Here is a 19,097-nt window from a genome sequence, read left to right as displayed (position 1 = left end):
ACCCCAAAGCCTCGTGGAACATGCCGTGTGAGGGCCGACTTGTCCTTGCATAGTTGAAACTGAGTCATGGCAGAAACTCTGGCTCCTTTGAGAACAGTCACTTTCCTTTGTTCCTGTGAGCTACCCCCCAACCCCAGCCAGCTGGGCTTTGTGCCCCCCCCCACCATGCCTCCTGCGCCAGCTGGTCAGGGTGAACATAGTGTCACTGTGTGACCGCCGGCGACATTCCACAGACCCAGCCCTGTGCTTGCCCCACAGTCTGTCTTCCCCTCCTTGCCTCGCCCCATCCTTTGCATATCTAAGCCTGGGCTACGGTTTCCTGAGATGGGGTCAGTGGCGCTAAGGGGCAAATGTCAAGTTCCCAGAGCCAGACCTCCTCTCCCCAGCCCAGGTTCATACCAACCAGTGACTTGGGCAATCCTTCCAACTTCTCTTAACCTCAATCGTTTTATGTAAACAAGGATGAGGACAGTACCCACACCATGCGGTCACTGTGCGAATTTACTACTGAGAATTCACTGCAGAGCGTTTTTCACACTGCCTACCACAAATTAAGTACTTAATTAACGACAGCCTTAACCTAGGACTTGTTTTGCATTTCTTCCTTCTAAGGTGATCGTGGTCTTGTTACACACCTATAGGCGTGAATGAAACACCTCTAGGATCTCAGGTGGTTGGGGACTATTTCTTAGAAGAGTGCTGATAGAGGCGCCTGGGTGGCTCAGTTGGTTGAGCATCTGCCTTTGGCTCAGGTCACGATCCCAGGACCCTGGGATCTAGTCCTGCAAGGGGACTGAGCCTTGCCTCAGGCTCCCCACTCACAGGGCAGCCTGCTTCTCCTTCTCCCTTTGCCACTCCCCCTGCTTGTGCTCTCCCTGTGCTTTCTCTCTCTCTGTCAAATATATAAATAAAATCTTATAAAAAGAGAGAATTGATGAATAATAAGGTCATAATATCCACCATTTATTGAGGAATTGTGATCTCTTCTAGGGATCATATAACCAGTAATTAACAATTATACTGAATAATATTGGCCAATCTTGATTTAGCACTTACTATCAGCCAGGCCCTGTTCCTTATGCTTTTTGTGTATTAAGAAATCCTAACAACACTTTGACGAAGAAAACTATTATTATCCTCATCTTACATATGAAAAACTAAGCACAGAGAGGCAAAGCAACTTACCCAAGTTCAACCAGTAAGTGGCAAAACCAGGATTCAGATGCCTCTTCCCCTGTGTGCTAACTCTGCAAAGATCAAACAAGGTGTAGCCATTTCCCAGTTCAAGATCCCAGTGGCAGGTGTTGGGGTGCTCCGTCGCCTGGGCGGGAGGACTGTATCTCCAAACAGGGCATCAAATTAGGCCAGTAGGCCCTGGAGCCCTGCAAAAGTCCCACTTTCTTTGTGTCTGGAGAGGGTACTTGTCTTGATACCATCTAAGGACCCTCCCATTCCCCACCACCAATTCCAGGCAGTCTCGTGGTTTCTCCCTCCCAGAAACGAGAACAAGCACTCAGACCGACCCTAGGGAGACCCTTACCCCCAAGTGACTCTAATAAAAGCTGGTGTTCTCCAAATGAAAATTTTCTCTGGTTATGGATGAAGGATGGGGTGGGGAGGGATGGGGGGGTGGGAATTACTGTTCTTGTTTGGGATAGGGAGAGCATGGTCAAGTCTTAAGAGAGGTGCCAGGTAAGACAGCATTTTCTTTCCTCGATTCTTCCCATTTACAATTGAGGCGTAGACAGTGTTTAGATAAAATCTGTTTGTTCTCCAGTTTTCTTCCTTCTGGAGACAGATGTGTCCTATAGGTTTCCTGCTGGTTTCCCAGCTAGATTTTCCTAAAGTTTCTGGTATACAGACTCCAGTGGACTCCAACCAGTATATCGATAATGACCTTCTGTATTGGTAATAATAGCTAGTGTGTACTGCTCATTTACTACGTGGCAGGTGCTGTTCTGGGCACTTGACCTTGACAAAGACACTATCCTTGACCAAATTTTAGTTAGGTTCCTCTGAGCCCTCTTCTAAACTAGGCCTGGCCTTCTCTGTCCAGCCTGTCCTTGCTGGGACTGCAGGATCCGGTTTTAGCAAGAATCCTACTGAGTCAGTTGAGTGAGGATCCCCCCCACACCCTTGATATCTGGTCACCCTCCATATCTGATCAAGTTCCCCATCCCCCATCTTTGGTGTCTAAGTCCTGGGCTGCTTCTAGCAAGAATCCTGCTGTTTAGCAAGAATCTCCCTACCCTTTAGCTCTCCTCTTGGTATTTTCCACCCATCGATCCCTCCGTCTGCGCCTGTGCTGGCTGTCCCGGAAATCGAGTTTCCGCACTCTCCCCCTACCGCAATACCCCTCTGGCAACAATCCTGAATAAACTCTCCCTTACCGCTCCAGCAAGTGTCAGAATAATTTTTTCATCAACAACAGGAATGAGTTCATCTAACCTCACAAGGATCCTAAGAGGTAGGTACCGTCAACGTCTCCACTTAGAAGCGAGGACGGAGGAAGGAGAGAGGATGCCCTCCGGGGTGAGACATCAGCTGTTGGCACCTGGACGTCCCCCCGAGTTCTTCGGCTGCGGGTGGTCCCATCAGTCCCTCTGTGGGGATACTAACCAAGCAAGATATCGCGCCCTTTGCGACACCGATCCGCGTATTCTCCAGCAGCCCGCCCAACTGCGTGGGAGGCCGCGGGAGCGAGAAACCCCGAGGAGGGCGCGAGCGGCGGGACGCCGTCTCCTAGCAACCGGGTCTGGGATCACGTGACCTGCCTCACGTGACCGGGCGGGGCAGGGCGGGGCCCGGCAAGTTTGTTTCCCAACTTCGGAGCCCAGGAGCCCCCGCGGTTGCCGCGCAGGTGCCCTCCACCGGGGTCGGGATGGAGCTCCCTGCCGTGAACCTGAAGGTGGAGACGGGCGGGGCGGGGCGCGGGGCGGGCGGGGCGGGTCCCCCGGAGTGTGCGGCCGGGGCGGGGGCGGGGGGCACGTTTGATTTTTTCAGGAAGGATTTCAGAAGGGAGAGGATTGAGAGCTCGGGGCAGGAGGGGGTGGTAGGGAGACAGCGCGAGACTTGGACCCCGGGTGGGAAGGAGGTGAGCAGACCGGCCGTTGCAGGGAGAGGGATCCAGGGAAAGGCCCGCGGGGAAGACGGAGGGCGAGCTGGAGGCGGTGGAGGAGGGAAAGGGCCGCCGGTTCCCCTTTCCGGCCTCGGCGCCTCCGGCCGCTTGCCCCGGGAGCCCGAGGATCGCTTCGGCCTGCGCGCCCAGAATTCCCCTGCAGAGAGGGCGGGAGGGAGCCGCGGGCTGGGGGCGGGCCCTGAGAGCCCGGGGCAGTGGGGGAGGGTCTCGGCGGCGGACACCTGCCCGTCACCGAAAGAGGGGGCTGGACGGTCCACCTGCACGCCCAGCACCGCCGCGCTGCCTCGTCGGCTTCATCAACTTGAGAAAACCCGGAATGCCCAGACCAGTGGTTCCCAAAGCGCTTAAATCCAGCGTCCTAATTTCGTAAGAAACAGGAACTCCAATAGAAGTTACTTAGACGCAGAAAACCCCAACTTTGTGCCCTTAGGGAGACACTGCGAAGCTTCCTGGGGTGTCTTCATTTCCTGTGGCATGTCCTCAGCTCCTGGGTGCCAGCGGCTTCTTCATTTTGTCCCCGCCCCCGGCGGGCTCTGCTTCTGGGCTGCGCGGGCCACAGAGGGGCTGGGGCCTTTAGCTTTGGGCAGGAAGGTGTGAACGTCGGCCCAAACCTGCCATTTGGGGTCGCAGTGCTGTCCCCTTGAGACTGGATCCAAAAACCCCCTTTTACTCCCTGTGACAAAGGATTTAGCACACGTGGTACCTAGCACCGGAGGCCTCTGAGGGACAGAGAAGCACAAAAGTACACCTGATCCACGTCTGGGTTACTAGGACTTCACGGGGCAGATTTCCCTAATCCTCATTTCCCTCCCAGAGGCTTCCAGCCAGTTTGACTTATAGAAGGAAACCGAGGTTTGTTCACATCAAGTCACTGTGTTCCAGGTGGTGTCTGGAGTCAGTGCCCCCCCTGCCTTTTCTCTGATGAGAGGTTTGCCTAAAATCATTCCTAAGAGAGCATCAGGTGAAACGGAGAGGGCAGGGAGCCCTGGTTCCTGGAGCATCAGTGGCATGCCGGGCAGTTCATTTGATCACAGCCACCTTCTGAGAAAGCTGATATTGTCACCTTTTTTTACACGTGAGCAGACTTCGGCTGGGACAGATAAGTAATTTGCCAAAGTCCCACAGGGATTAAGTGGCAGAGTCCGGCTTTGAACCCACTGGGGTCAGACTTCAAAGCCTTGCCCTTTCCTGGCCACCAGTTAGGGCTGGCTTTGACTTTGATGGTTTCCATCCACTGGGAGGGCTTAGTCTGTCCAGCGCTTTTTGGTTTTAGGGGTTTTTTTGTTTGTTTGTTTTGTTTTTTTGAGCAACTTTATGGGCCTGACAGTCCAAGCACGCCCACAGGTATGAGCTGTGCTGGCGTTCTCTGCCCCAAAGTGAAACGGGGGGCCCTTCCCTTGGTTTAGGAAGCAGGACCCCGTGTTTCCAAAGGTTTTAGCTGCTACCAGGGACAAGTAAGTGCTGGGAGGCCCTGAAGGGTCAAGGTTGCCAGGAACATAAAGAACATCCTGTTGAATTTGAATTTCAGATCAACAGTGGATTATTTTTCAGCATAAGTATATCCTAGGCAATATTTGGATCATACTAACAAAAGGCTTATTAACCAAAATTCAAAACTAACTGGGCGTTTTGTATTTTTGTTGTTGTTAAATCCTGCCACCCTAGGGAGGGCGACTGTCGACTCCTTTCTAGTAGGCACTTAAGTGGGACGTTGTGAGATCAGGGCCACCCGGGAGCTGGGAGAGTGCACCCTGTGGACCCGCCTTCCCTCCTTTTATATTCCATGGCATTTGGTTGAATCCTGCTCGTGCCCAGCCCCGCCAGAGCGGTCAGTCGTGCCAGTGGTCAGAAACAGCTGCCCCAGGCCCTTCACACAAAGGGCCCTAACTGAGTCCCATCTGGGAGAAATGACATTGTGACAAGCTTAGAAAGGAGCAGACTTGGGCTCTGGAGGTCTTGTGAAAAAAGGCCGAGGGAGGAGGGCCCAGGGAGCAGTGTAGCATTTGGTTAAGGACTCAGCAAGCCGACTTCCTAATGGTGGCGGTGAGAATGGCCGCGCACTGAGGGCTGACTACCTGGAGGGCACCGTGTTGTGTGTTTCGCACGCCTCTCCACCTCCCTATACCACTAGATCCACAGAACAGCCCCGTGACACAGGCGTGATGGTCCCTACTTCATAAAAGAGCAAACGACAGTTCTGAGAGGAAAGGTGACTTGCCCAAGATCACACAACATCCCCAGTCATGGAGCCCTGGCTCGGTTGGACCAGATCTGCATATCTGACTTCGTCGCCCACACAGTTAACCACTGCCTGACTTTGCCTCCCCGGCATGGCATTCCTGACTTCGGTCTCAGCCTCGGCTCTCCTTGGGGACATTACTACCTCATGTAACGGGCTGTGTTTACACAGGACTGATAGAACTGGATTCCCCATATTGATCTGTCTGTTGACCTTAGGTCTGTCTACCGCCTGTCTAGGAAGTCTCCTCCTGCCCCATTCGCCCCTGGGCCCTTCCGTAGCAAACAAAGGGTCTGAGTCCTGGTCCCCATGTCCCCTTGGCTTCTCCTTAGCCTTCCCTGCTGGTTAAACCTCCTCATTTCCATCCTCCCTTCCCTTACTCTTCGAGATCCTGATGGCGTAGCGTAGTCATGACCGCTTACTAGCTGTGTGACCTTGAGCAGGTCTCCTAACTTCTCTGAGGATCCTTTCCTCACTGTACGAGGAAGATAAAAATAAACCCTACCTTCTAGGGTGATAAGAGGAGGATCCTGTGGTCCCGGAGCTGGTGGGGCAGTACATTTTTAGTAGCAGAAAAAGTCAGACCAGATAGAGCAATTGGGACACTTGGTTCTGAGCTCTCTTTCTGTAAGCGTCACGGTGTGGGCCGATTGCTTAATCTCCCCCTGCCTCAGTATCTTCATCAGTTACAGAACATGACTGCTCCCCCCCAACACAGTGGCCAAGTGTTCAGGGCAGTGCAGACACATGGCAGGCAGGTCTGGGCTGGTACCGGGAGTTGTGTTGTTAACGCTGTTAACACAGGATGCCCGTTCCATGCGGGTACTTATGGTCATTACGTGGTCATTACGTGGATTCGTACAGTGACCGTGAGATGCCTGTCTCTGTGGTTGAGGGATAGCGGGTGGGGGCAGGGGAGGATAGGGATTGCCTCCATTTCAGAGACCGAACCTGGGGCACAGACACAAAAGAACATGACCCCTGGACCAGAACCCAGGCCTCCACTCCAGCACCTACAACCCCCGGCTGCCTTGGCTCATCCGCCCTCCCCTCCCCGGTCTTCTGGGGAAGAGCCAGGCAGCCCCCGGGCGCCGAGCACTATATGAAGAGTCCAGGAGCTCCAGGCTGTGTTTGCTCTGGCCCAGCTGGGAAGGGCTGCCCAGTCACATTCTCAGAGGCCAGTGCCTCCCTCCCCCAGTCTCTCAGGCAGTACCTGAGAATCCCTGGTGTCCCCTTGGTTACCAGAAACCTCCCCAGCAGCTGGCAGACAGTTCTTGGTGCTGAGATGAGTCACTGTTCCCTCCTGTGTTGGGAGGAGCTGGGCCCATTTGGCTCGGTTTCTGGTTGGAGCGCTCCTGGGCAGCAGGCCTGTCTAGGCCTGGGTGGCTGTGCCCTCCCATTACAAAGATGGGGAGAAGGAAGAGGAGACTTTGTCTTCTGGGGGCTTCTTTTCCCAGGGTTTAAGAGACGTGATCAAAAGGTGCTAAGTGTCTTAACTATAAAACAAAAGTGAGGGGACACAGTATGTCCTTAGGGATCCTCTGTGTTTCCAGGCTGCGCTCGTCCCAAAACAGGTGGCTGAGTTTTGGACTTCGGGCCAGCATTCACTGCATGTTACAGGTCTTTCTGGCTCTTGGTGAAATCTTTGTCTCACAGGTGACACGGAGCCCTTTCCCCACAGGCTTGCCTGCGTATCCGCTGGTTTCTGGGTCTCAGCTTTCCACCTCGCCCTCATCAAGCAGGGCTCTGCGGGGCCTAGAAGCATCCGCGTGTTAAAGACCCGTTGTGTGCGGGGTGGCCTGGGTGTGGGAACCAGAGCACTTGGAAATGAAGACGTTTCTGGAACAGAAGCCAACAGCGGGCAAGGCTCAGGTGTTGATTTTCAGAAGGAAGGTGTTCATGTGAGCTGCCTCCCCCGTGCTCCCTTCCTTGGTGTCTTCTCTTAGTCTGAAAGCCGGACACCAGGACCACTGCAGCTGGTCACATGCTATGGTCTTTGAGGCAGGGTTTCTCCCCTCTGTGGGCGGGGTTTCCTGTCAAGACAGAGGGGGTAGTGGTTGGCTCTTGAGATAAAGATCAGAATTCTTCCCCACAACACCCCCCACCCCCGGCCTGGTCACCCCCAGCTTCCTGTCTGTCTTCCACTGTCTTCCATCCAGCTACATTGGCTTCTTTTCAGTTTCCAGAATGTTCCATGCCGGGTGAAATGTTTGAGAAACTTAGCACCATTTCATCCTGTCTCTCGAGCCTCTGGGAAAAGAAACCCACGACCGACTAAGCCTCTTCTCCCTCGGTCTCCCCATCTTTGTAACGGGAGGAGCACACCCGCCCAGCCCCAGAGAGGCCTAGTGGTCAGGCAGTACCAGGGTCACAGTCAGGTTTGAGCTGTGGCTCTGCCGCGGGGCAGCTGTGTGACCATGGGCAAGTCACTCGCCTCCGAGCCTCCCAATTCCTCAGCTGTAAATGGTGCCTCCGTGGGCTGTAAGGGTTAAGCACGTCCGCGTACAGAACACAGCGTGGTGGCCACATTAGGAAGCGTCCAGAGCAAACAGAGGTAGCCGGTCACGGAGCTGCTGTCTAGAGCCAGCCTTCTGTGGTGTGGACATGGCTCATCAGAGGCCCAGCCCCTCCGCAAGGTCAGGGGCACTGGTCCTTGCAGAGCTCTTCTCCCAGCCTAACGCCTTGCTTTCGGGCCACGGTGTCTTTGGGTTCACTGGCACGGGGCCTGGGGGTGAAGGTGGAATGTCCCGGCCCCCTGCTCCGATTTGAGCTCCCCCCACGTGCAGAAAACATCCTCGTTTGTCACAAGCCTCGGCTGAAAGCCCAGTCTCCCCCCGCCCTGTGAAGGTTGGGAGCAGCGGAGTCAGACTTACACTTGAACTCGAGTTTCACCGCATACCGTCGGTGGAATCCGGATCAGCTTAATTTTCCTTGGAGTCTAGTTTTCCCGTCTGTGAAATGGGAATGAGCATGGTGTCTGTTCCAGAGGCGCTTGCAAGGCCCGAAGAAGGGGGCGTTAGGCGTTTGGCACAGCGCAAGTGTATGATAAATAGTACCTCTTCTCGGAGGGCTTTCCCTCCACAGCCAGAGTTCGTTCTGACAGGTGCAAGCCGCACTTCTGCCCTTTCACCGGTCCGGAAGCCTGGGCTGTTCACTGCACGCCCTTGCTGTGTCTGCCCTCGCTTCCAGGCTGGTACACTGCTCCCGCCCCGGGCTCTTGGCATCCCCCCTCCCAGCTTAATGCCCTCAGTTCCTTGAGTAACTCCTTCAAGGTCCCCCGTCTACCACTGGGACCCCATGGAAGCTCCTGACTCGGGACTCCTGGCCCCCTGCCGGTTCGGGCCCACCCCTCCTCCTCTCTTGGCTCTGGGTCCTGCCTCTCCATTGATGTTTCCACGTACCCGCTCTGGAACATCTTGCTCTCCTCCCTTTGGCCTGGCTGGTCCCTGCCCGTCCCTGAGCACAGAGCGGCCTCCTGTTTCGGAAGCTCCAGCCAACAGCCGCCCTCCCCTCCCCAGAGCATCTGCTCCCTCCTTCTTCATCTGCTTTCCAAGAAGGGCCCTTTTGATTACCAGGAGTAGAGACAAGTTCTAGTAAAGGGGGCTGTGATTTTAAGGACGTAGGGGACAATGAAAGGGGTTGTGGAATGGTGCAGAAATCTAGAAAAAAGCCAGAGGGATTTTTTTTTTTTTTCTCAAACCCTGCCAAGTTCCTTGCTTGCAGAAAAGCCTTCCGTGGCTTCCCTCCGTGCACTTAGGATGAAATCCACGCTCTGTGCTGAGGCCCTCAAGGCCCGCCTCTCCCCTGGTCTCCCGCTCCCCTCCCCCTGCTCTTCCCCTCTGGCCTCTGGTGCTCTCTTGATGCACGGGGCAGACGACGCCTGTGCCCCGTACCGTACCCCAGCTCCGGTGTGCCAAGAAACCAGCCTCTTGTGAGTCCCACGCCACCCCTCCCCCTCAGCCATTTCCAGTCCAGGTATATCCTCTGATGCCGGAGCTGATTGTGAAGCAGGAGGGGGTGCAGGTGTCTGCTGCCCCAAGGGAGTGGGGCAGAGCCACGTGGCGGCTGCCCCTGGCCTGACCTGCGCGCTTCCTCCTTCACGCCTGCTTCGCTCACTGTTGCTGGTGTTCTCTTGTTGTTGTTTTGTTTTAACCGACATTTGTAAAGCCCTGCTAGGTGCTGGACAGGGGCTTCCGGTGTGTTCTGCCCCCAGAAGCTCTCCCCGCCTCTCCCCAGGTGGCGGAGTCACTCCTCATTCATTTCTTTCTTCCTGCAGATGATCTTGCTGGTTCACTGGCTGCTGACGACCTGGTGAGTGGCTTCGCACGTGTCCACTCCTGTGTCCTCTGGTCTCCCGGGATCCGGGTCCACATCCCCCCAGGCTCCCGTCCACGTGTCTCCCCGCCAGTAACAGAACTAAATAACACCTTTGTCAAGAATGTCATCAGCAAGCTCCCCAGGTCCCAAGAATGTCTGAGGGGCAGTTTCCAGAGGCTTCTGCCATCACCCCCCCCCCACACCCACCCAGAAGCTTCAAGTCTTCATCCTAGGGGAGGTGGCTGGCCCAGGACAGTCCCCACAGCTCAGATCCTCCTCCAGACATGCCCAGGCCCTTTAGGGGGGCTTGGCGTGACTCTGGTGCCTCCCCCAAGGGCTTTGTATCTGGAAGGTGTGAGGTGCTAAAGCCAGGGGGCCAGTCTCACATAGCCTGCTGGACTCCCCAAGGCAGCCGGGGGTGTTTGCCAGCTAGTGCTCTGCGTGTCTTTGACATTGGGTCTGTCACTTAGACTCCCTGAGTCATTTTGTCCCCTGTAAAATGAGAGCATGACTGACCTTCCTGTTTACCTTGTGAGGTCACTGGATGGCGAAAGCCCCGTTTTAGAAACTGTAATAACCACTAACATTTCTTGAGGGCATCCAGGAGCCGACTCAGCAAGTAGATACTTCATGACCCTAAACCCGGGGTGGGGTCACTTGCTTAGGGGTGGGCCGCATTCTTACATCACACTCCTGCCCAGAGACGGCGGACTCGGGATTCAGATGGACCTGGCGAGGTCCTGGGTGAGCCGTGGTCCATCTTAGGTTTCCATCTGTAAAATGGGTATAAGGATGGCACAGCCCTCAGGGGCTGTGTGGGAGAAGCGGGTTGTGTTCATCCGACACTCCCCGGGGCCCGCGACAGAGGGAGGCTCGAGCATTACGGACCGATCTCATGATTACTGTCTGTTTCACCTGCTGAGCTGCGGGGCCGTTGCCCTGCCGAAGCAGGACTGGAGACCGCTGGCTTCCGTGTGCGTGTTGCCGACCTCGCCGTACGCTGCACGTGTAAAATGGCTGGGAACAAAGCAGACGGTGAAGGTCATGGCTAATGACGGGGAAGCGAGGTCCAAGTAGAGACTTCTCAGTCATACCCCCGAAGATTCTGAGTTGTGGTCCGGGCACACCCCCCCCCCCCACCCTGCACTAGCTTCTTTAAAACCAGAAAACCAAAAAGGCAGGTGACCTATTCAAAGACTGTCAAGCCAAGTCATGTTCTACACTTCACAGCTTTGCCTACGTTCTCTGTAGGGTTCGCTTCAGAGTCATGTAAGTTAATGAGGCGCCCCGCGGGGTGCTGGGAGCCCCCATGACTACTGTGGGTAAGGGCACGGCCTCTGGAGCCAGGCTGTCTGAATTCAAATGCCACCTCCGCCCCTTAGAAGCTGTGTGGCCTGGGGCAAGTTACCTGATCTCTCCGTGCCTTAGTTGCCTCATCTTTAAAATGGGGATAATAATCATGCCTCCTTTCTAGAGTTGTTAACATAAATGCACATAAGTGAGTTCATTTAAAACATCGAGAACCGTGCGGGACATTTTTAGGGGCTCTGTGTTAACTAATATTTTCACTGGGGTGACGAACCAAGAAGTAAACCAATCAGATGGTAGTTGGTAACGATACCCTAAAAAAATAAAATAGGAAGTCACAAGCTGGTATTTAAAACTAGGCGGTCGGGGAACGAGTCTCGGCGTCCACGTGGGGGCTGAGACTAACACGACAGAGCTGTGTTCAGGGAAGAGGACGCCGTGCGGGAAGTGGGTGGAGGTACAAGGGGGCGACGACTGCATCACGGGCCGGGGCCCACAGGGCTCCTCAGGCCACGGGAAAAGTCTGTATTTTGTTGCAAGTAGGAAGGAAAACTGGGGGAGACTCTCAGCCGAGGAGTGACGTCCCCGGATTGACACAACTCCTGGCTGTTTAGAGAAGGGCCTGGACGGGCAGGCGTGGAAGTAAGGAGGCCTGTGGGGAGAGGCTGCGGTGACAAATGCTGGCCGGAGAGGGTGGGGTTTTGGAGCTGGAGGGATGTGGCCAGATTGGGGATCCATTTGGAAAGTACAGGCAATGGGCTTTGCTGACGTTTCCAGGGCCCAGCTGGGGAGGAGGAGAGCAAGTGCCCTGCGGCCTCCTCACAGAGGGCCCGGGACTCAGGAGCGGGAAAGAGCGGGCCTGCGGGAGGGGAAGGGGTGGGCCCCTGTGGGGCGGTCACCTGACATGACCCGGTGCTCCTTCCCACAGGGGCTGCATCACGTTCTCGGGCCCTTACCCCTGGGCCAACTTCACCATCCTGGCGGTGGGCGTGTGGGCCGTGGCTCAGCGGGACTCCGTCGACGCCATAAGTCTGGTGAGGCGGGGGGAGCAGGGTGGTCCGTGGCCCCCACTCTTGCCCCCTCACCCATCCCAGCCCTGTCTCTTCCTTGTAAGGAAGGGGCCCCCCACCTTGCCCCCCTGTTTTCCATTTCTTAAGCCTTGTGAAGAAGCCCTCCCCAGCTACCAGCCCAGGTGTGTCCTCACTAGCCTGGCCCGCTTCTCGGCCGGCTCCGAGAACCCCGAGAACCCCAAGTCTGTTGATTGCCTTCCCCGAGAGAAGCACGGGTGGGTTCCCCCAGGCGCCCCAGCTTGGCTCCTTCTGGAGGGCACTGGAGCATGTATGTCCCCAGTAACCCGCCTCTAGGGCCCTCTTAGTGGGGAGGGGTGTGGTGGGAGCCCCACGGAGAGGGAGGTCCTCTTCCTCATGAGGTCAGAGTGGACACAGCCCCGGGGGAGCTTCCCAGCACCCCCTGCACCCCGAAGGGCGGTGAGAGCTCCCACACGGGCCTGTAGGGATGACCGAGAAGGGGGCTCCCCGTGGTGCAGATAGATTGAGTGAACTCCAAGGGACCTTCCATTTCGGAGGTTCTAGAACCAAGTCTCATGCCCCACGTCACAGGGGGAGTGGTGACAGGCTGGGTCCAACCCAGGTCCTGCCAGTAGCCGATCTGTTTTCCAGCAAGACCTAAGGACACAGGCGGGCGCGAACGGAGCTTCCGTCTGGCATACATGGTAGGGCAGCCGTGAGCGTGGGACGGAGCGTCAGGGAGGGCATAAACCCTAATGGCACGTGGTCACCCTTGCAGTTTCTCGGTGGCTTGGCGGCCACCATCTTCCTGGACATCGTCCACATCAGCGTCTTCTACCAGCAGGCCGGCTTCACGGACACACAGCGCTTCGGCGCCGGCATGGCCATCCTCAGCCTGCTCCTCAAGCCCTTGTCTTGCTGCTTCGTCTGCCACATGTACCGGGAGCGCGGGGGTGAGCTCCCGCTCTGTACCGGTGAGGCCACCACCCCGGCTGGCTCCCTGACTGACCTCTCGCCGGCCAGGGTGCTGGCAGCGCCGTCTCCCACGTCTCCCCTGTCTCTGTCTTGCCTGACCGCCCCCCCCAAGTGAGCTGACCTTGCCCTGGGAGACAAGGGCTTGAGGCACTGGGCGGGGGCGGGGTGGGGGGTAGTGGGGGCGGGGCCTGGTACCGACCCCAGAAACCCAGCTGGAGGGGATAAAAGCTCCGGCCTCTGCTGCACGAGCCCAGTGCTCCTAGCCCCGCCTGCCGTGAGCTTTCCCTGGCATCCGACTGCGGGCAGAGTCGGCAGCGGGACCAGAGCCCCGTCTCAACCCCAGCGCTGAGCGCCGATGCAGCTGGGTGTGCCTCAGTCCCGCCGATGGCTCTGGGCCGCCTGCAGCCTGAGGCCTGTCAGCATTCCCGGCCCGGCCCCTCCTCTCTGCCCCTGCCAGCCTTGGGGCTAGAGCCTGCCCTCCTGCCCCGTGGGGTCTGGGTGGCCAGCGGAGAGGGGCTGCTGGCATGCGCCATGGAGTCTCAGCCGGAGCTGGCCCTGAATTTGCCCTGCTCACGTCCTGGTCACCTCAGCCTGGCCCACCACAGCCCCTCCCACCCCCCCCCACCCCCTACCCCCCACCCACCCCCCCCCCCCCCCCGCTCATGGTGGCTGGGCCGTTTTCCTGTTCTCTCTCACGTACTGCTCATCTTTCTCTCAGAGAGGTGGGGAGAGAGTGGGGGGTGGTCTTCCACTGTTCCCTCCCAAGAAAAGAGGCCCAGAGGGGCCCATGACCCACTTAGGGGAGCATCTGAGCCAGGGCAAGAGGGGCCTGCGGCCTCCCCGGGACTGATCTCAGCATTGCTCTGGCCTGCCGTGGCGTTAAGGGGGCCCAGTAACGTTTCTCCCATTAGGCAGATGAGGGAGCTGGCGCCCAGAGCCCCTGGGACTTGTTCAGGGTCAAGTGTGCAGGGCCGGGAGGGGAGCAAAGAGCATGGGCCCTTAGAGCCCTCGCCCCTACCTTGCACCCCCAGCCCAGGGCTCTGGGCTCTGCTAACTGTGCCAGCTCTGGGCCTTCTGGATCCAGTAATACAGTGTCCACTGTGCCCGGGAGAGGAGGCTGTGAGCCCAGGGCTGGGTGTCCCTGTGCTCAGATGCGTGCTGCTCCGAGAGGCCCCAGCGTGATGGCCAGGAGCACTGGCCTTGGGCTTATGCTGCCTTGGCTTGAATTTCCGTGTCCTCCGCTTCAAGCGCCATACTGGGGGCAAGTCAGTTCAACTCTTTGACCCTCAGTTTCTCCATCTGTAAAGTGGGGCCGCCCAATACCTGCTCTGGGGGGTTATGGGAGGATTGGCTGAACACCTGCTAAAAGCTGGGGGGAGCTGCTGCCACCGTCACTGTCGTTCCTGGTGAATCTTGGTTTGGACTTACAGTAGACCGTCGTGAGTCCTCAGCCTTCGTTTTTTCCTTTCCCCCTTATCCCCCCACCCCCAGGTTTCCTTGGACCATCACAGGAGCGCAGTGACTACCAGACGATTGACTCACCAGAGGCGCCCACAGACCCCTTTGTAGGCTCAGAGGGCAGGGGTCACTCCCCGCAAGGGTACTGAAGTCAGTCTGCTTTGGCCCCAGCGCAGGGGCCAGTGAAGCAGACCCCAGAGATGGCCCAGACTGCGTTGCCCTCCCTGTGCCTCCGATGGCATTCCAGAGCTGTCCCTGACCTCCACGCCCCTTTCTTGGACTGTGTTCTCCTGTTCCCCATCACCCCAGGCAAGTGCCCTGAGTGGCCAGGAGCCCCGAGCACACCTGTCCCAGACTCCCTGAGGCCTCCGCTCCCTTCGAGGTACCCCACTGGTCTGAGGCTGGCAACCGTGGTCTCTTTCCTCACCTCTTTAGCGGCTCCGTGCAGCCCTGTCCAGCCATGCCTGAGCCAGGACTTGCCCACGGTGGGTTGACCTTGCCTGCAGAAGCTCTGAGAGCTTTGGGTCATGGTCAGCCCCCAGAGCAGTCCGGTGTGGAAGTGAGGTCCCTTTGCTTCTCACGCCTGGTAACTTGGTGCTTGGGGACTTTGGGGCTAGAGGCAGGAGACGTCTGCAGCCCGGAGACCCCCCACGGCCACCAACTGCCCTTCCTATGGCCATGGCATTCAGGTCTGGGGAATCCGTAGCTGGGGTGTTTTGAGCCATGGTTAATCTCCCAGCTGTGCTGGGGCCTGGACCTGCCATTCCTGGGAAGATTTCTCCTTTGAACCCGCAGGGAAGCCGGGCTTACCTGCCGGGCCTGCTGTGGCTGGAGGAAACACACGCTGGTGACCCAGCTTTGGCCTAGCCTCGGTCCCAGCAGCGGAGGGCACTATTCGGTGTGGCCAGTGGGCATCCGTGTCTCTGAGTCCGATGACTTGAGTATGGGTTTGCCTCCCTCTCAGCCACTTTCTGACTGTGTGCCTTTGAGCCACTTAATGTCTCTGACCTCAGTGTCTTCTGGAAAAGAGCCAGTGCCAGCCCTGGGGGTGATGATGTGAACCAAGTGTGTAGTGCCTGGCCCTCGGACAGCTCCTCAAGCCACAGTGAAGCTGGCGGGTGGCTCCGTGATCCTGTGACGATGTGGGGTCAGTAGGCAAGGGGCGACCTCTTCCTGGCAGACCCCGTGTCTTGGTGTCAGGGCCGACTGGGACCAACACCCGTCCAGAAGCCCCAGGCGCCCCATTAACTGGACTGAGTGTTGACCTCTGGCTCTCCTAAGCCATCCCAGGCCTAGTGCACAACCCCACCACCCTCCTGTATCCATCCATGCCCTGGGGCTCGGTACTTGTTACCGCTCAGCGAGGGCTGCAGGGCTCAACTCTGGTGCCTGCTCTCAGGGAATAGACTTATTAAGAGTCCTCAGGCAGGAGGCAAGAGCTCCAGAAGAGACCCCTGGGAAGGGCCCCGTGCTCTGGACCAGAGTGGCAGCAGCTGCAGGAAAGCTGGAAACAGCTCCACCGTCAGAAGGAGACAAATAAATAGTCTGTGGCACATTCATTGTATGGCTATGGTTCAGCAGTTTGTGGGAATAAACCAGACCTCTTTCTGTGGACACGGGTCGCCCTGTTGTGAGCAAAACAGATTCCAGGAAGGCGTCAGCAACGCGAGAGTGTTGGCCTGAATTTAAAACCTCCAAGCAATACCCTATGTCGTTCACGAGTGTGTATGGAGTGGAATAGAGAAGTGTGGACTAGACGGAAGGATCCTTCAAGTCTGTGGTTGAGGCAGCCTTGGGTAGGGGAGAAGTGTGGTGTTTGGGGTGTGGGACTAAAAACCCCAGTTCCGGTTCTCTTGTTCACTCCAGGTCCTGGCACACGGCAGGTTGCACTGTGCCTGCCCTGGGTGTATGTGGTCGGGATGTCAGTTTCCAAAGGGAATGGAAAGTTGTTGGTGGGGGGCGCAGTGGGGGCCCAGCTAATAGAGCCTGTGTCAAGTGGAGGGGAGGGTATGTTCAGAGAGTCCGGTTCCTCATAGTTCCAGATCCTCAAGTCCAACCAGATCTTTATGGGGTTTGAGGAAGGCCCCCGTCTTAGGTGGGGGTCCCCAGAAGCAGACACTAAACGCAGTGTCTGGCTTGGTGCAAAGCAAGGGGGCCCAGGCTTTCTGGTCATTGGTCAAGGGCTGCCCCATAGTTGGGGGACAGTGACTTAACCTTCTAGGCTCTTCTGGCTCCCTGACCATGCAGGCCAAATGGTCCCAGGAGCTGGAGGGCTGTCCTGCAAGAAGAGTGCCATCAGAGACACACGGACAGTGAGGGCCACCGGTGGGATGTCTTTCCAAACAGCAGGTCTCATAACTGACATCCTAACATTCATTCAACAAGCAACCAAGAGGGGCACCTGGGTGGCTCAGTGGGTTAAAGCCTCTGCATTCGGCTCGGGTCATGATCTCAGGGTCCTGGGATCAAGCCCCGCATTGGGCTCTCTGCTCAGCAGGGAGCCTGCTTCCCCCTCTCTCTCTGCCTGCCTCTCTGCCTACTTGTGATCTCTGTCTGTCAAATAAATAAAATCTTAAAAAAAAAAAAAAACAACCAAGAGCCTATGGGAGCTAGGAGTCTTCTAGCGGGGGGGAGGGTTCTAGCGGGGTGGGGGTGCGGTGGTGGCGCGGATTCCGTTAGGCATGAGAGGTTCCGGGCAGGGGAACAGCTCACAGGAAGGCTTGAGCAGGTTTGTGGCTGCCCAGCCCGTTTCTGGACATGGTCAGGAGGCTGGAGTGGCTAGAGCGAAGGGAGGGAAGAAGGAATGAGGTCGGAAAGGCAACAGGGACCAGGTAGCAAAGGGCTAGCCGGTCATTTTGAGGCCTTCGACTTGTTCTCAGTGAGATGGGGGCCGCTGGAGGGCTTTGGGCAGCATGGGACACAATCTGACAATGTTGGTGGCTTGGGCTAGGAGGCAGAGATGCGGATGGTGACAAGTGGCCGTGTTGAGCCGAACACCGGGCACCGATTGTCCCTTGCAGGGAAGGACATCAGGAGGTTCTGCCCACTGTCAGAGCAGTCAGAGGCACCAAGGAAAGCCGCGCACTGGTCCAGGCACTGGCTGGACCACGCTTTACTCACCAGATCCGCCTCAGGGGGTGGGGGGGTCGCATCGGTCCCCTAGGGCTGGCAGTAACTGACACAGGGCAGTGGGCTCGCTGTCACCTCCCTCCTGCCACAGGGGAGGGACACTCCCCTTCCTCTGGAGCACAGACATAGCTGTGGGCAGGCCGGGTGCCACGGGACATGCGTGTGTCATCAGAACAAAAGAACAAACCTGGACTTGAAACGGGATGATATTCCCACACGAGGTGACAAGGTCAGCACAGGCTGTCATGGACTCTTTTTTTTTTTTTAAAGATTTTATTTATTTATTGGACAGACAGAGATCATAAGTAGGCAGAGAGGCAGGCAGAGAGAGAGGAGGAAGCAGGCTCCCCGCCGAGCAGAGAGCCCGATGCGGGGCTTGATCCCAGGACCCTGGGATCATGACCTGAGCCGAAGGCAGAGGCTTTAACCCACTGAGCCACCCAGGCGCCCCTGTCATGGGCTCTTTATCTGGAAGTGTTCCAGCCTCAAGGCTCGTTGGTACCCAGCCAGTGGGTTTGAAAGGCATTCGCCCGACAGGGCTGCTCTTGGAGATGTTCTGAAGGCGAAGTGCCGGATTCACTCACGGACAGGACGGAAGGGAAAAACAAGAACGCACCATTGCAAGGTTTAGGGCCTGAGCAGCCTGGGGCTCGAGCTGCCACTGACTGGGAGGGCCGGCGGCAGAAGGCCAAGTTCAAGGAAAGGCCAGATGAGCCACACTGAGGAAATGGGGCTTCTCACCACTGTGAGGCCAGCTTTTGTAGACACTTGGAAGTCCTCTGTATTTTAGTCTAGAGCGTCTGCCGTTCCGGAAACTGTCGGCCACAGGAAGCAAATTCCTCGTGCCTCTGGTCTCCTGTCGGTGACGGCTGAAGACACTTGGCTGGTTTCCAAATCTTGTATTTCTTGTTTTCACAAAGCTGAGCCTCCCAGATGAGGGAGCCAGAGGCAAGCCCTTGTCCCGGAAGAGGTCACCGTCTTCTGGTGGCCAAAACTGGGCCAGAGCCATCCGTACCTGCAGGGGCCCCCGCCTTGGGCCCATCCTGCGAGTCAGTCCCCAGGATAGCCTGGAAATTCCAGCTCAGTCCCAGCCTCCCTCCAGACTGGCCCTAGAGCCAGCAAACCTTGATCAAATCTCCACTGCAACCCGGGACTGGCTGGGTAGGAGACGCGACCGTCTCTCAACCTCACTGTGACTCAGTTTTCTCGTCTGAAAAGTGGGGGTGCTCACAGTGCCTGACTCAAGGATTAGTGAAGTCTGACCATGTGTAATATCAGTGTTTCTCATTCCCTGTTTACCGGGTTAATTATTCAGAGAGAGGGAGGGGGTGGCGAGTGTAGGGAGGAAAGAATTTTCCTCAGCCCTCTTAGGGTCCCTGGCTGGGTCTGAACATTAAACTGACAAAGATTAACAGGAGAAAAAAGCACGTGTGTTTTTCTCACACTTGTACATGTATACGAGAACCTTCACAAGAGAAGAAAGGCTTGAAGAAGTGACGAGACC

At 56.9% G+C, this 19,097-nt stretch overlaps 1 protein-coding gene across 2 annotated transcripts; it reads left to right on the top strand.

The window, feature by feature from the left end:
- Positions 1-2,787: 2,787 nt before the first annotated feature.
- AGTRAP (angiotensin II receptor associated protein) lies at positions 2,788-17,016 on the top strand. Of its 2 annotated transcripts, none has more exons than XM_080802104.1 (5): positions 2,788-2,908; positions 9,655-9,689; positions 11,932-12,037; positions 12,810-13,005; positions 14,498-17,016. In XM_080802104.1, the coding sequence occupies exons 1-5, from the start codon at positions 2,882-2,884 to the stop codon at positions 14,611-14,613; spliced, it is 480 nt and encodes a 159-aa protein (XP_080658230.1). In that variant the 5' UTR covers positions 2,788-2,881; the 3' UTR covers positions 14,614-17,016. The 2 variants fall into 2 exon arrangements, with proteins under 2 accessions (XP_080658230.1, XP_080658231.1); XM_080802105.1 differs by having other exon boundaries at positions 2,796-2,908; positions 12,810-12,984.
- Positions 17,017-19,097: the final 2,081 nt, after the last annotated feature.

Source organism: Martes martes (assembly GCF_963455335.1).
Source record: "Martes martes genome assembly, chromosome: 4".
In the NCBI taxonomy this organism is placed as follows: Eukaryota; Metazoa; Chordata; class Mammalia; order Carnivora; family Mustelidae; genus Martes; species Martes martes.
The sequence above is the reverse complement of the archived record's forward strand: the minus strand, read 5'-3'. Positions and strand labels throughout refer to the sequence as shown.

Bases quoted from the DNA above. Each gene is read 5' to 3' on its own strand.
- AGTRAP (XM_080802104.1), top strand. From the start codon at position 2,882: ATGGAGCTCCCTGCCGTGAACCTGAAG. The intron at 2,909-9,654 runs GTGGAGACGGGC...TTCTTCCTGCAG, and splicing joins TCCCTGCCGTGAACCTGAAG to ATGATCTTGCTGGTTCACTG. The intron at 12,038-12,809 runs GTGAGGCGGGGG...TCACCCTTGCAG, and splicing joins CCGTCGACGCCATAAGTCTG to TTTCTCGGTGGCTTGGCGGC.